The sequence below is a fragment of the Kryptolebias marmoratus genome, linkage group LG17 (genome assembly GCF_001649575.2).
Source record: "Kryptolebias marmoratus isolate JLee-2015 linkage group LG17, ASM164957v2, whole genome shotgun sequence".
In the NCBI taxonomy this organism is placed as follows: Eukaryota; Metazoa; Chordata; class Actinopteri; order Cyprinodontiformes; family Rivulidae; genus Kryptolebias; species Kryptolebias marmoratus.
Window position 1 is genome coordinate 8,048,637 of NC_051446.1, and position 16,346 is coordinate 8,064,982.

At 38.5% G+C, this 16,346-nt stretch overlaps 1 protein-coding gene across 1 annotated transcript; it reads right to left on the reverse strand.

The window, feature by feature from the left end:
- Positions 1–252: 252 nt before the first annotated feature.
- LOC108235869 (transmembrane protein 238-like) lies at positions 253–14,952 on the reverse strand. Its single transcript, XM_017416130.3, has 2 exons — positions 14,463–14,952; positions 253–475 (listed from the first exon to the last, which is right to left on the reverse strand). Exons 1-2 carry the CDS (start codon positions 14,852–14,854, stop codon positions 472–474), a joined length of 396 nt encoding a protein of 131 aa, XP_017271619.1. The 5' UTR covers positions 14,855–14,952; the 3' UTR covers positions 253–471.
- Between the last annotated feature and the right edge of the window lie 1,394 nt (positions 14,953–16,346).

Below are 16,346 nucleotides of genomic sequence, written 5' to 3' on the forward strand. Positions count from 1 at the left end.
TTTTTTGATCTACATCTCTGTTTTTAAAAACACCATTTTCCAGTGGAGAAATTTCTTTAAGGAAAAAAGACTTTCCAGCTGTGTCACAGAGCTCCTTCTCATGAACACATTCTGTTCCTGTACCAACAGATCCACATCATATCTCAGGCTCACATGTGGAATTAAATTACCCCCCCCCCAACTAATTTCTTTGTTATTTGAAATAAAGGGAAACTTTCTTTAAAAGATGAACATTATAAAAAACACAACAGCTATAATAATTTAAACTTTATTCCCAGAAAAAATAATTTACATTTGCCAGAAAAATATATAGGTAAAAATAGAAAGTTTTCTATGTACATGTTAAAAACCTTTTTTGTTTGTGCACGGACTTTTCCCTGATCGACTTCAGTTCAAAATGTCTTCAGTCTGTTGGAGTTTTTGGATGGCAGTACTGGGAGGTCTGTTCAGGAGCATCAGGAAGAACGGACATCACCTGCGAAAAAAACGGAACAAAAACAGTTATCTTTAATGAGAAAAGGTAAAAAAAATCTGATAAACTAAAAGAATAATGAATATAGCTATAAAGGGAGTGAAAATAAACCATAGATACATCATCTCTTGTATCTATTATTCTGTCCTATAATTAGTTATGGGCACGTCTGTGAAACTCCTGAATAAATATGATACCAGTTGTGAGACAGCCTGTGAAAACATGTTGAAATGTGGCTTTTTCCTTTTTTGGTACTTTCTTTGCATTTTATCGAACTGTTCTCCCCATTACAGTTTATCTTACATAGTCAGTCAAATGATTTTAAAAGTCAGCAGTACAGTTGTTAGGGGTAGGAGGGCTACTCTTAAAATCTATTTTTATTTGGATTGATCTATCAACTATGTTTTGATTAATTAATTAAGCTTAATGACTCGTGTCAAAATACCAAAAATTATCATTTTATTTTGGTTCAATTTATTTTTAACAGTCAACTTTAGCATTTATTACAGTGCTGTGAAAAAGTATTTCTCCCTTGACAGATTTATCATGTTTTTGCTTTTTTGTCATACTTAAAAGTTTCAGATCGGCAAACATATGTTAGCATCAGACAAAGACAACTTGAATAAATACAAAATCCTGTTTGAAAATGATGTTTTTAATTATTAATAAAGGAAAAATATAACCTGACCCTATGTCAAAAATAAATGCCCACATTGTTAAATCATGAATTAACTGTAAATAAAAACATAATTGGAAAGCCGAGTTCATTTTCTCCAGCCACACTGATTACTGCCAGAGCTGTAGGATCAAGACAACACTTAAATAGAGCTGCTGGAGATAGGCACCGGCTCCACCGTGACCCAGAAAGGAAAAAAAAGCTGTTAAAGAAAATGGATGCAAAGATGGACCTAAATAGAGCCTTTATCCACAACTAGAGAAAACATGGAACAGTGGTGAACCTTCCCAGGAGTGGCCGGCCAACCAAAATCCTTTCAAGAGGCATCAAGGACTCATCCAGGAGGTCTTAAAGGAACCCAGGACAACATCTAAAGCCCTGTAGGCCTTACCTGCCTCAGTTAAGGTCAAAATTCATGATTCAGTAATAAAAAAAGAGACAAAAAGCAGAAAAGACCTCCATAGAAAAAAATATGAGGCTAAAACCAATGCTGACCAAAAACAACACAAAGGCCCATCTTACATTTGCCTGAAACATCTTAATGATCCCCAAGACTTTTAGGAAAATATTCTTTGAACTGACAAAACAAAAGTGGACCATTTAGGAAGCTGTATGTCCCATTAAATCTGGTGTAAAACTGATGCTGCATTTTTAAAAAGAAACATCATACCAACAGTCAAACATGGTGGTGGTAGTGTGATGGTCTGAGGATGCTTTGCTGCTTCAGGACCTGGACAAACTGGTTGTAGTTGATGGAACCATTAATTCTGCTCTCTACTAAAAAAATCCTTAAGCCACCTATCAGTTTGTGACCTTAAGGTGACGAACACCTGGATTCTGCAGCAGGACGACGATCAGCAGCAACATTTCTCCACAGACAGGTGACAGATTAATCACCAGTTAGCACAAATGATTGATTCCAGTTGTTGCTGCCAAGTTATTAGATTATTACTTTGTCACATAGGGGCAGGTTGATTTAAATAGCTTTGTCTTTAAAAAAAAAAAAAGTTTAAACACTGCATTTTGCATTTACTCAGGTTATCCATGTCTGAAATTAACATTTGTTTAATGATCTGAAACATTTGAGTGCAACCAAAAAAAAAAGCAAGAACAGAAGAAATCTGTAGGGAACAAATACTGTCTCATTTGCAGTGTTGCCAACTCTTCAATCAGGAAAGTAGCCGTTGGCTGTACTAAAAGTCGCTAGAGGTCGCTAAATGACATCTAATTTGTATAAGTGGCCAGAGAAAAATAATGTTGATGGAGAGACAAAAGGCTCTTTCACGAGACACCTCAGGCTGGGACTTAAACACCTTGTAGCTGCCTCGGTAAGAGTTCTGAATGGACTGACGCGGCGAAGGGGGAGAGATGCATTTTGCGCCACAAATGCGAGGTAGTAACAGAGCTGAAAGGGTGTGAAAAGGTAAGCCGGCGCCGCGGCTCAATAATGTGATAAAGTGATGGCGTATGGTCTGTACAACCTCTGGGTCATGGGATTAAACAACAAACAAATTACTGAGGAAAGACCGACGATGACTAATGGTACCTTTGTCTTCTTCATTTTTTTTTAAAGAAAAAAAAGCATTTCATCACAAAAAGATTGGCTAAACTGAGTTAATGTTTTAAAAACGATACGAGGGAGACATTTATCACACATTTAATACATTGAGCTCCGTGTAATTGCAGCCGAGTTCTGCTCCCCATCTCTTTTGGTTCCACGATGCTCGCTTCATTTCTTAAAGCTAACATCTTACTTTCACGTCAATCTTTAAAGGTCTTCAATGACACCAGTAAAAGTTGCTACATTTGCTGCTAGGTTATTTAAAGGGTTTGAAAACTCACTACATATAGCGACAAAATAACTAGCTTGCAACCCTGCTTGTTTGTGGCCCTATGATGGACTGGGGACCTGTCCAGTGTACCCCGCCTCTTGCACCAGCTCCCTGCAACCCTGCACAGAAAAGTGGGTAAAGAAAAAAGGTGGATGTTTGTTTTTGGATTTCCTGTAATTACAGTTCTTTAAGAGAAACTGATATTGGAAAAATCATTATCAGTAGTACAAATATTGAAAATCTGTATCAGAACACAAAACCGGAACTGGTGCATCTCTAACTTGTACTGTTTAATAAAAAGCAATTCCAGGCATTTGTTTTGCACGGTTTAATACAATGACAGTAGACCTGTTTTAGCTAAAAATGTGCAACAGACATTATGGTAATACACCATCCATGTTCTCATTTCACTAAATACAATAAGTTTTCATTTGTGCATTGACTAAAATTTTAGTATATTAAGAAAAGCTGACAAAATAAGAAAAATGTTCAAAAAAAGGTTTCAAAATAAAAATTTTGATATTTTGTTGTTCTAATTCTAAATGACTAAAAGGAAATGTCTTTCTTGCAACATTTCAAACAGTTGCTTTATATTCTTTTGACATGAATATTACAAGTAAAAGAATGTTTTTTTCAAAATGTTGATTTCATCAGAAGACTCCACTCAAACATTACACAAACCTGCCCCACAGACAGCACAAAACAACATGTGGCACCCAATCCTGGCTCCAGTCCTTCTCTTTGCCGTAGTAATTATATTTAATGCACATTAAGAAATCCTGGTTTTCCAAACACCTGAGAGTGCTCTTGTTCCAGCCCTTTAAGTAAATACAATCCTCTGTAAGGGATAGTCATCTGACTTGATTCGTGATATGGAGCAGGGAAGTGGCTACAACGGTAATGTTGGCCTTAGGAAGAATGTGCGCTGATGAAACCCTTAATATGTAATCTCAGTGAGGGAGGGGGCCATCTTTTCTGTAATCTTGTGCTCTAATCTGAGGATTACTGAGCTCAGAACAAAGACCTGGGGCATGAACTACAAAGCAGGATAAGTTCAGTGGAGCGAGTTCAGGTTCAGGTCTGCATGTCAGTGTCACAAAGGTGCTTCATTCTCAGGGTGTTTTGTCATTTTAATGGTACAAATGAATAACCAAAATGTGTTCATTTTAATATAAAATTCATCTGATAAAATGTTTTCAGAACAAAATATTACATACATTTTTTATCACCTGTCCCCAAATATATGTAAAACTTTCAAACCATAAATAAAATACACAATGATAAATCATGCTAACTGCATATGCTTTTAATGAATGCCAGAGTTTGTTGGTGTTTTTCCCTCTTGATTCTGGTCACCTGTCTTAATTAATATAAATGTATTCAATCTAGGTTAACTTATAAGGTTAAAAAGCCTTATAGTATGATTAGGGTTAATTAGACCATACCACTGGACTAAAGATGACCTGGAATGACCAACCATAGCGCTAACAAGGCGCAAATTTGTGCCACCATCATGCTCAGTTCTACACGGGTAACATTAGTTACTGCCTGAATGTTAGCAGACCATAAAGGAGTAAAAAAAGAATTTAAAAATTAGCTGAGAAGTTAAAAAGCAGCTTAACTATGGAGTAAATAAAGTTATTCTGAATCTGAGCTCAAATGTTTTGCCATCAGTTGTTGTAATTATCAGAACCAGCACCTTAAAGAACATGGCATGATGTTTTATAGGATAGGATTATGCTATATTTAGTATATTATCTTAAAAATCATTGAAAACATGACCTTTTCAGTTTTTGTCTGTGATGTGCAATGTGTATGTGTATGCTGTCAAAAAGTCTTAATTACAGTAGTGTTGCTACAGTGTCCCATTTGGCATAATATTTTCATTTTCCTTTTTTCCCCATTGGAATCACTAATATACTGATATTATACCAGGGTTCATCACTCTCTCAAGACTGCTATAATTACTGTAAAGCAGGGTCCTGAGGGTAAGCACATACCAGCTAACTGAAACCATTAGCATTAACATACTGTCTTAAAATGTCACACATTAGTATACTAACCTTTTTACCTAACTTATGACTAAAATCTATATGCTAAATAGTGAATTAGTGTATAGGCTTTATAAAACTCACTTATGTTATGAAGTGCATGCTATATAATGCCTAAATATTTTCAGAAGTATGAAGAAATTACAACATTATACAAGTTTAAGTTATTAGTCTAAGTGCAATTAACTACAGACACTAGCAGAGCTCTGGGGCAGACTAAGAAGGCATATATAGCACTTAATTACTTAAAGCCCAATTAGGTACTTGTCTTGGTAGAATGATTACACCACTTGGTTAGTCTATCACAGTAGTGGTTGCAGACTGGGACCGCATTTTGCCCCCAATAATGTTTGACCAGGTTTGGTGGGAGGCTTATTACTAGGGCTGCACAATATTAAAAAAAAACTTGTGTTGTGCAATATTATTATTTAATATTGCAATGATGAGATCAATTGTGTTAAACCCATATTTTTCCTTACTCCTCACTTCTTGACATCTAACCCAGGTGTGGGCATCAAGACCAGTGAGAGTCCATTGGATCAACCCAGAACATGCATGCAAGGTAGTTGAAATATAATGGTCTATGATTTACTGAAGTCCAAGCAGCCCTTTCCAGTATTGATATGCATTGTTCTCACTGATATTGTGTTGATAAATTTTTGATACACTGTACAGCCCTATTTATTACAGAATACTCTTATCTACCATTTTTACAATATGCATCATACACAAGTAAAATAAGACTATTTCTATGTACTTTTGGACAGATGATAGCGTACACAAAGATGTTGATGTATGGCTTCGACATGTAAACAGTACATAGTAATCTGTGTATTTTTCTGGTGGCTACAAATCTTACCTAGCTCTATCTGTGGCCATTACACTATGTGTGTTTTAGTTGTCCAAAAAAACCAACAGATAACTTAAATATGTGAAATCCGCTTATACCACAGCCCTTAAATATGAGCTGACTCAATTCCTTTCCGTCCTCTATAATATTGCGTGTGTTAAACATTACATTTGCTAGAACTGAAAAAAAGAAATTTGGTATTGTATATAAATTTTAGCTAAACTGATCATTGACCTTTCAGGCTAATGTTCAATAAACAATCTTTATTTTCAAGAATATCTTAAAAAAGAAAGATACTGTATGTCAAGAAAAAGTACATATTGAAAGAAAGATGTGAAAAAGAAATGTTTGAAAATTTTAAAATGAGAAAAACATCAAAAATAAGTAAATGTCAAAAGAAAGGACTTCAGAACAAATCATCAAAAAAAGAGATGTTGAAAACGTAGTGAAAAATCAAGTTGATAGAAGGTAGTGAACATTTAACAGGAAGGAAAGTCATTTTGCGGTTTGCTCTAACTGAAAAAAGGCACAGCATGATGTCGGTCTCTCCTATTAGAGTTTAATCTGAACCAAATCAAAAACATATGAAAGCTTCCACTTGGCTCTTGCTTACAGTTGAATCGACTGAAAAGTACAGTTTCAGCCCTGAGACAATCCAGATTCTGATTCTGGATCACCTTCCAACCTAGCCCTTTCTCCAACATGGAGTTTGAAACCTTTTAAAACTAAACAAGAATGATATCCGTTTGTTAAAATGAAACAAAAAGTAGTGCCTATAGCCCTATTCGCACGGGATAAGGATTATCTGGGGACCCCATGTAATAAATAAATTATTCTCCAATGTCTGCTTTTCATGTGGCGGATTCGCATGGGATAAACGAAGCCTGAGATTTTGTGGAAATTTACAGACGTCTGCGGGATATGATGTTAATGTGCTGCGTATTGCGTACCATCTGCTTACATTGAGTTGATGTTAAAACTACTTTTCAGGCTATGGCCACAGCTCAGTGTTGTGTTACTGCCAGCGCTAGCCAGCTGTATAGTAGGCTACAAACAGATGTGAGCCAACATTTGCATGTGATTTTGCTCCTTCTCCTCTGCCTTTTCTTTTTTTATGGCGACCATTATGGGTCGATAGGGTTTTGCTGGCCTAGGACACAAAAGGTTATCTATGCACTCCAATGCAGCCTCCATTGCCAAAAGCAAATAAAAATGCACACAGGAAACAAAAACTGCCTATTTATGTATCGGATTCCACTTACTTCTGTCCAAATCACAGAGATGCCTATTCGCATTGGATTAGTATTATCACAGGACCTACAGTAGGTAATTTGCGGGGGAATTTTTATTTTACAAATTACTGACATGGCCCATTTGCACGGTATTAACAACACAGACAATCTCCTTAATATTACAAATAGCATGTGGTCCCTAGGTAAAACTAATCCCATGCGAATAGGGCTTATGACTATAAACCAATACACTGTTTTCAGTCTGCTGTAATCAGCACATCCTAAGTTGAATTAAAATGCAGCACTTTTCTTAAATCATTTCTTCTTTTCCTCCATTTTAGCAGTTCGCCTCCAAATCTGAAGCCATGATCCTCAGTCTGAAAAGGGTGGACTGCTCACTCCGGGTTGGGAGTATCTTGGGGTCTTGTTGACGTGTGAGGGAAGAATGGAGAGCACGATCAACAGACAAATTTGTGCAGCTTTTGCAATATTGCATCCTCTGTACCGGTTTGTTGTATTAAAGAGGGAGCTGAGCTGCAAAGCGAAGCTCTCTGTTTACCGGCCGGTCTATGTTCATCATCTCACCTATGGTCATGAACTTTGAGTAGTGACTCAAAGAACGAGACTGCGCATACAGGCATTCGGAATGAGTTTTCTCCACAGGGACCCTGTCCCTTAGAGGCAGGGTGAGAAATTTGGATATCCGGAAGGGACTCAGAGTAGAGCCGCTGCTCCTCCACATCGAGAGAAGCCAGTTAAGGTGGTTTGGGCATCGGGTAAGGATATTTCTGCTTGACAAGTGAGTGGCTAATGTGGTTACTTGTAATGTGTCTAACTCTGCATCGGTTTTGAATCCTTTCAGGACGCGTAGCTCCCTCCACTCCTGAAAAGACTCTTCGATGTTTACCCTGGTTTTATTTCAAGCTTGGTGTAAATTTTTTGTTTTTAGCTTGTTTTTTGTCCCGGGTCTGCTTCTGTTTACCTGTCTGTTTTCTGAGCAGTTGCCACTCGTGAAATTGGCAGTTTTCCTGTAATGTTAAGTCGTTTCTCCACCATTAGCACAGCTGCAGCACACCGGCAATCTTGAGAATGAATGACGGTATGTGCTGTGTGGGGGGAAGGGTGTGGGCAGCATGCACGAGCATGATTGACACTGCTAAGACCCTCCTCCTGGCTGATTGGTTGTTTCTGACCGGGAGCGGTGTATTTCTGAATATGGCAGTAGGACCACTGGGAGGAGCCAGAGGAGCTTGATTTTTTCATATATTATCTGTCTTGTATTCTACTGTCAGAACATAGTGAACGTTTTTTTTTTTATATAAAAAGTTACCTATTGCAGTTTTAACACAATGCAGTTACAGCAACAGTAAAAAAAAACCATTTTTACTCTATTTTCTCATGTTAACTCAGTTGACCACATCACTTAATACAATTCCCCACGTCAAGATCATTAGATCATATCTGAGTTGAGGCTCATCAGAGGTAATGGCCTGGAACTGGGTGGCACAAGTGGCCATTAAGCAGAATTATATATGATCTCTGCATTTGGCTATTGAGCGAGGAGACCCAGTTAGGTCTAAAGCCAACCAACACACTCCATTCCACTGGATCAATAAGAGCTGCAGAGTTCCATTAAAATGCAATTGTGCCTTTATGCCCAGCGGGGGTCTGGCTGGCCAACCGCTTACAAGCAAACTGACAGCTAAAATGACACAGAAGTGTGAAGGTGAGCCCAAACGGTCAGGATTATTAATTAAAAGCTGCCACGGGTCACTGAACATATTTTCACAGCAGCAAAGAAAATGAAAAAAAAAAAAAAAGAAGATTATTACGGATATTCATGAGCTGAGTGTTGGGCAGAGGCTTGACTAGTGAGCTGAGAGGAAGGATGGGGGGAGGGGGGGTGTGAGTGGGTGCCTATTCTTCGAGCCCAGTTTGAAAACATGTGGAATATTTCTTAATTATGACAGTTTAGGGCTGAGAGGGCTGCCATGCCAACGGGGGACATGATGATGAGGATGATGAAAGAAACAGCAGCAGACTGCCAGAGAGAGAAGGTAGGGCAACATGAATATTTACACACATTTCTCAGTACCACAGGCCCAGACTTTCAGAGCATCACAGTTTCTACAGGCTCTCTAACTTTTGGAACTGTGTCAGGACATGGAGGAACAGATAAAAGAAAACGTGTGTAGGGGGTGGGGGTAAAGATTTAAGTTTATTTGTACAGTGTACATGAAATGCTACGAGATGTGCTTTTACTGTAGCTTTCTCTCAGGTCATAAAATTAAAGACAACCTAAACAATAGTGCCCAAGAGAAAGATTAAACCATTTATAAAAACATAAGTTTCTTTTCAACAATCTACACACACCACTTCCTCTGGCTGCTCCTTCCTGTAGGGTTGGCCACAGCGAGCGAACTCACACCGAAGGTTTAGCAGGTGTTTTACGCCAGATGCCCTTCCTGATGCAAACTGGGCTCAAACCTGCAGCCTCAGGATGACAAGCTGGCGGCACTGACCACCGAGCTACTGCAGCTCAGATTTCAACAGTTTGCAGCATTTACAGGAGTCTGACAGCTAAAAACATGAGGCCTGTGGACTGACAAAACACTGACGCTTCCATGAAGGGAGGTGAGCAAAAAGGTTTTATGCAGGATGATTTCAAATGGAAAAACCTAATGAACAAAGACGACTGGTATAAATGGGCTAGCAGGGCAAAAACCTCCCTAATATTTTCAATAAAGTATTAAAAGATAAAAATAATGTTAAACAATGCTTAAACTGATTTCATCAAAATGCGAAACAGTCTAGAGCAGGATACGCACCACACAGTCACAAGAAAAACAGAATTCTTCTAAATGGGTGAATTTTTACAGCCAAAACAGGCCAGAAAAAGGTTTCATTCCTGACTGTAGGGTTCAGTGATTGACAGGTGTTAGGCCGTACCCTCTTGATTTGCTGCTCATTGGGGCTTATTCTGTTAAGCCCAAATGCCAAAACCTTCAGCCAATGAGAACCTAGGTATGTTCTCTGCACTTGTTTGCAGACCATAGACTATGATGCGAACTGCAGAAGGACCAATGGCGACTATTAGTAGACTTACAGCGCGTTTTTTACTTTCTCCTACTTTTTTCAGGAATGTTTTTTGGGAAGTGAAGAGACCAAAAGATTTCTCAAATGGACAAAGAGAACATTGTAGCTTTTGTTTCATTTGGTTTTTGTTTTCATCTGGTTTTCTACTGCAAGCACTAATGTGGACAGGGTATTTGATTTGGTTATCGAGAGATTCTAAACACCCGGAAGTCTAATGAGGAGAAAGTGGTGGAGCCTGTCGCAGTGTAAATATATATGTGACTTGTGCTGCAAAATGAACACTGGTAGCAGTGCAGGAAAAGTGAAAATATTGATTTTTGCCGTACATGAGATTAGTGGCAAAAATGCGTCCAGAAACCATATTGCGATTTGATTAACTAAAATAGCATATAACCTTCCTAATTTACCTTTAGATCTAAGTTTTCTAACAAGTATGTATTCAGAAATAAGTCTTTTGATTCTAACTCCATTAGTTTCTTTTGAAACTGACCGTTTTTCTCTGCTAGTTGTCGAAGTGCTGGAAACTTGTTGAAGACTGTGTGACATCACTGTAAGGTTTGGGGGTTCCCCTTGTGAAATGTGGGAACAGCATCACTCCAGACCAAAACAAACAAAAAAAACCAACGTGTTTTTAAATCGATATTCTTGTGAACAAAACTTGTTTCTTCTTCTGCTTCCATTTTTCTTAATAAACACTGACAGTAACCTCCTCAGTCTCCTACAGCGGTCTGCTGGCCTTGCCTCCTTCTACATCACCAACCAAGGAGGTAACTCCATCCACATAATCACCCCACATTGGGATTTTTACACAAAAACTCTAAAAGCAAGTCATTAAGGTTTAAAATCAGACAAATGGACCACTGGAGTGTTTTGTGATAGGGTTTAACTAAAAGAAAAACATGAAAACTCATTTTTAGATTTCATTTCGCCTTTAAATTAGTAATGCACTTTTCAAAACACTATGTTTTGTGGAACTTCCCAGTATTATCTGTCTGTTATTACTGTGGTTTGATTTGATTGTGTCAAGAAGTTTGGTGCAACGTGTTGCAAATCAGTTGTGATAATTACAGTGAGCCCATTTTGCAGTGCAGACCAGAGTTTAACATCTTCTGACAGTGTGTGAGCATTGTTTTGTCACTCTTATTGGTAATGTCATTATAGTAAAAAAAAAAAAAAAAGAGCAATAAAGTTATTTTTACATGTGCCAAGGAAGCAAGGAAGGAAGGCAGGTCATAGTTAATGTTTTAGGGATGACGTCTGAACTGTAGAAAATAACAATACTGAGGCCAATGCTGAAGAACCCTTCCCAATTTCCTCAATAAGGAAGGGCCCTGGTCTAGGTGAAGTAGGCGAGCTAACAATTTTAGAAGCAATTTTCACAGTTCTTATCATTAACTTGTGCTCATACGCTGGGATGTTGTTCTACTGTGGACCAGTAAACCTGATCATAGATGTTAAAAATAAAATAAAAATCTAAGAAAGGGGCATAGAGTTAAATAAAACGAGTGTGAACTGGTCACATGACCTGGTGATGCTCTGCAGCAATGGCGGCCATTACCAAAAAGGGCAAACATCTGTACTTGGTGTTGTGATAAGTTTTGGCTAGACAGCCTTAAGTAAGGGCTGACTATGTAAAAAAAATAAATAAAATGTATATAATAACAATACAATAATGATATAATGTACATAATAAAAATGTGAAAATGACTGAAAGTTATGTGTGCTACATATGTACCAACAGAATAGAAAAAGGAAAACTGTCTCCTTTTACAAGTAAGCAGATTTTAACTTATTGACCTCAATGTGATATGACCTGACCTTGAGCTCTGCCTCTCAGGATGATCAGAATTTAAGCTAATAATGTATCAGTTCAAAAGAAGCCCATAAAGCCAATGTAACTGCTGTTAATTATTCAACTGACTCGAAGATAGCTACTGCGGCATATATCACTATACAGAGTCTAGTAGTAAGCATGCTGTAGAGGCTGAACCATGCTACTATGTAGTATAAATTATTAATTTGCTGCAACTAGTACAGCCTACATTTACACACTTTACATGGTAAAGTTAGTGGCAAATTCATCAGCTAGTTGACGTCATAATTACTCAACTTGGTGAAAAGTCTTGAAATCATTGGAAGTCAGTCATTAATTAGTGACTGACCTCAGGTTTAGTTTAGATCATCATTAGTTATACTCAGTATATATTTTTTTTATATAACATCTGGCTGTTTTACATGATTGTTGTATAAAAAAAGCATTAATTATAAATTATATGAAGTTATTGTAAAGAGATTAAAAATAATTTGTGACACATATCCAGTTGGGCTTGCTGTTAATTAAGACTATAGTACTTAAAAGTACAGTAAGCTTTTAACAGTGGTTTCTAATGAGCTTTTAACACTAGGGGGTGCATTAAGATTGTATGTATACACCAGAGGGTTTATTGATTTTTTAGGTCATGAGTAAAAGGTCTGTCTTTATTATGTCATTAAAAAGCCTTTTGGTCTGCTGTGAGCAGTTGCCCATTTTGGATGTCATCTTAGCTTCTCCATGGCATCACATAGGCAGTGTGCACTCTAGTTATTGTGTACAACTCTATGGAAAAGGGTTGTTGTACTTTAAAAAAAAATAAAAATTCACAATTTATGTGACAAGACCACAAGAGTGATTTGGAGATGAAGATGCCAAAGAACTTAGTTATTTACAAATTCAAGGAGAAAAAAAAAGGTGAATAAACACTTTTTTTAAAAAATTAACTAAAAGCTGGATAATTTTTAAACTGCATTCAGGATCGAGTTCTGTTTGTGACACCACAATGAGTAATTTTATTCCCTAACAAGGTTAGTGACCCTACTGTGGGTGGTGAAACACCAAGTGGAGGCCTTGGGATGATCTTCAGTAATCAAAATAAATGAAAAGAAAAATAATTTAAAATTTTCTAATTGCATTTTTTTCTGTGCCTATTTATGGAAATAAAAACAACGGAATAAAAACTGTATTAATGTTTGTTGTTTGTGTTGTCATTATGACCCCTCTGGTTTTGGAAAAACAGAGATAGTCAAACGATTATGCACAAGTGTAAACACAGAGGGAATGTTCTGCCGTCATAGTGCTCAGGAAGGAGACGGGTTCTGTGTTCCTGAGATGAATGTGCTTTGGTGCAAAATGTGCACATCAACTCCAAAACAAAGACTAAAGACCTTGTGAAGATGCTGTAGAAGCTGGTCAGAAAAGTCATTACCCACAGAGAAACGAGTCCTGAACCAACATGGCTAAAAAAAAAACACTCAGAGAGAAAGAAGCCATTACTCTGAAAGCAACATAAAAAAGTCAGATAGTTTGTAAATTAACATGGAAACAAACACCTTATTTTTTTGGAGAGTTTTCCTGTGGTCTGATGAAACTAAAAGTAAAACTGAACTGTTTGTTCATAATGACCATTGTTACATTTGGGGGGGAAAAAGGGGGAAGCTTGCATCATCCTCACTGTGAAGTACAGGGGTGGCAGAATCATGTTGTGGGGGTGTTTTGCTGCAGGAGGGACTCGTGCGCTTCACCAAATAGATGGCATGAAGAGGAAAGAACATTATGTGGAAATACTGAAGCAACATCTCAAGAAATTAGCCAGGAAGTTAAAGCTTGGGTCCAAATGGGTCTTCAAACAACAATGACCCTCAGCTTCCTGCTGAATTAATTATAGACAGGCTGAAGGACAACAAAGTTAATGTTTGGGAGCGGCCATCACAAAGGCCTGATCTCAATCCCTCAGAACATTGATGAAAAGACAACAAACCCAACTCAGTTCCAGCATTTCTGTCAGCAGGAATGGGATAAAATTTCAGCAAACTATTGAGAGAAGCTAGTGGAAGGAAACCCAAAACGTTTGACCCAAGTCAGACAGTTTAAAGGCAAAGCTACCGAACACTTAGAAAATGTGACTATGAAGAAAGCTATAAAAAAAAAAAAAAAAAAACTCTCTCTCTCACTACTTGGACATTCAGCTAATAGAAATGATTTGGGAACCCTAAAAGTGACCTAAAATAGGAAAGGTTTAGTTTGATTAAGTTGTCTTTTTATACAGTGTAAACATCTGGTTCCAGCTGTATCTGAAAAGCTTGTGAAGCTCTGTTTTGGACTGACAGATTTATAGCTAAAAACAGGACCTTTGAGTTGTTTATTAATATACATTTTCTGTCACCCCAATAAATACCATAAAATGTCATGATAACTTAAAGTTCCGGTGGAGACTCACCATTTGTTGTCAGAGCAGCTCCAGGTTCTATTCTCCTCCGACGTGACCCTGCAGCCCGTCTCCTCCACGGTCTTCTTCTCGCCACCCTTCAGGGTCTTCGCGCCGCCCGGGGACAGCCTCTCGGACAGCTTCCTGGCCCACCGCGCGAAGCTGACGTCCACGGAGCTCCGCACGTCCTCCGGCGGCACGTTGCCCGTGTACCACAGAACCCACCACATCAGGCTGAAGAAGATCAGGATGGACCCGGTGTAGATGAGGAAATCCCCGTAGAAGCGCCCGTCCAGGGTCAGGTTCCCGAAGATACCGACCAGAAGCACCACCAGCCCGACGGCGTCGAACACCAGCGCGAGGAGGAGCAGGGGCGCGCAGTTGCCCGCGCAGGTGTGCGCCATACCCGATCACGGCCACCTGAGCAGGCGAGACAGGTGTGATCGGAGCGGGCTCTGCTGGGTCTTCTGGGAGAAGGTCACGTGACCACCACACCCCGTCCAACACTACCTGCAGACCACGCCCCCCCCTGAGTGGATGAAAGCGGGCTCCCGGGGACCCCAAATCGTCATGCGGTGTCCAAAATGCGTAGTGTAGGTATCGTTTTCAGTGATTGGTGGTCAGTGGCTCGTAATCTTGAGGCTGCGGGTTCGAGCCCAGGTTGCGTCTGGAAGGGCATCCAGTCTAAAATTAATGGCCAAATCTCGTGCGAGTTTGCTTGCTGTGGTGACCTCTGCATAGGGGGGCGGAAAAATAACTTTTAAAGACATAAATGAAGGAAAAAACCCAGAGTCATTTTTTTTCAGTTTCTGTCCAACTGTGGAAACAAATAAACCCCCATTTTTAAAATAATATTTTTCCACTCACAGTTCAACTTTTCGTCTAAGCCAAAGCTTTGCCATTGGAGTCAACCCCTGTGTGTCTGTTTGCAAAATATTTCATGAACCACTTGACATATTTTATTGAAACTTTCAGAAAGTAATCATTGGATGTACGTCTACAACTGATTATCTTTTTGAGCCAGCCCAATTTAAGATGGCCGCCACAGCCTACTGATCTTAGACAACACAAATCTGGTTATAACTCAGTCAATTTTACAGACAGTGAGCTAAATTTTGGTGTGGTAGTAGCTGAAAGTGTTCCCCAACACACACTTCAAGCACTACTCATTGCGCAACATCTTTGTTTAAAACTTTGCCATTTACTGTTAGAGTCGAACAAGATCGACTCTAAATCTCACAAACCAGTAAATAAGTTTAAATGAAACTCTCAGAAAGTAATCACCGGTTGTCAGATCACCAGTTGATCACCAGTTGATTAGTGCAACTAAATAGGACCCCACTAGTTAACTAGTAAAGCCCAAAATGCTGATCTTTTAAAACTTTTTTGACCTCAATCATTTTGATGTAATAGTGTCTTGTTGGCTTTAAGTTCAGTTCATTATTGAAGACAGGGGGATAATGGCTTTGCCTGTGTGTTTGCGGTTGTTTAGTTGAACTATTAGCAAATTATCCTGACTTTAGCCTACACAAACATAGTTATACCTTACTGATTTTTACAGATATAGAGGTAAAATTTGGTGTGGTGGTAGCTGACAGTCATTCACAGCACATACTCCAAACAGATCATTCGAGATCACACGAGATATCACAATATTCTATAAGCTCATGCATTATGTCTTTTCAAGGTTTGACCAAAATGCCTATAATTCTATCATTTCTAAACGTAAAATGAACTTAGTCTAAAACACGGGCATGAAAGACACCGGGCGATATGCATTCCTTCAAGGAACGCTAGGTCTTTAGTTTAATATGTTAATTCTTGTGTGAAAACAGGCATTTTATTTTCTTGAGGTCATGAAGTTAATCACATTTAGGTTAAAATTTCTACTACAGC

What these genes read in the sequence shown, in the direction of transcription:
- LOC108235869 (XM_017416130.3), bottom strand. Translation starts at nt 14,854, where the DNA reads ATGGCGCACACCTGCGCGGGCAACTGCGCGCCCCTGCTCCTCCTCGCG.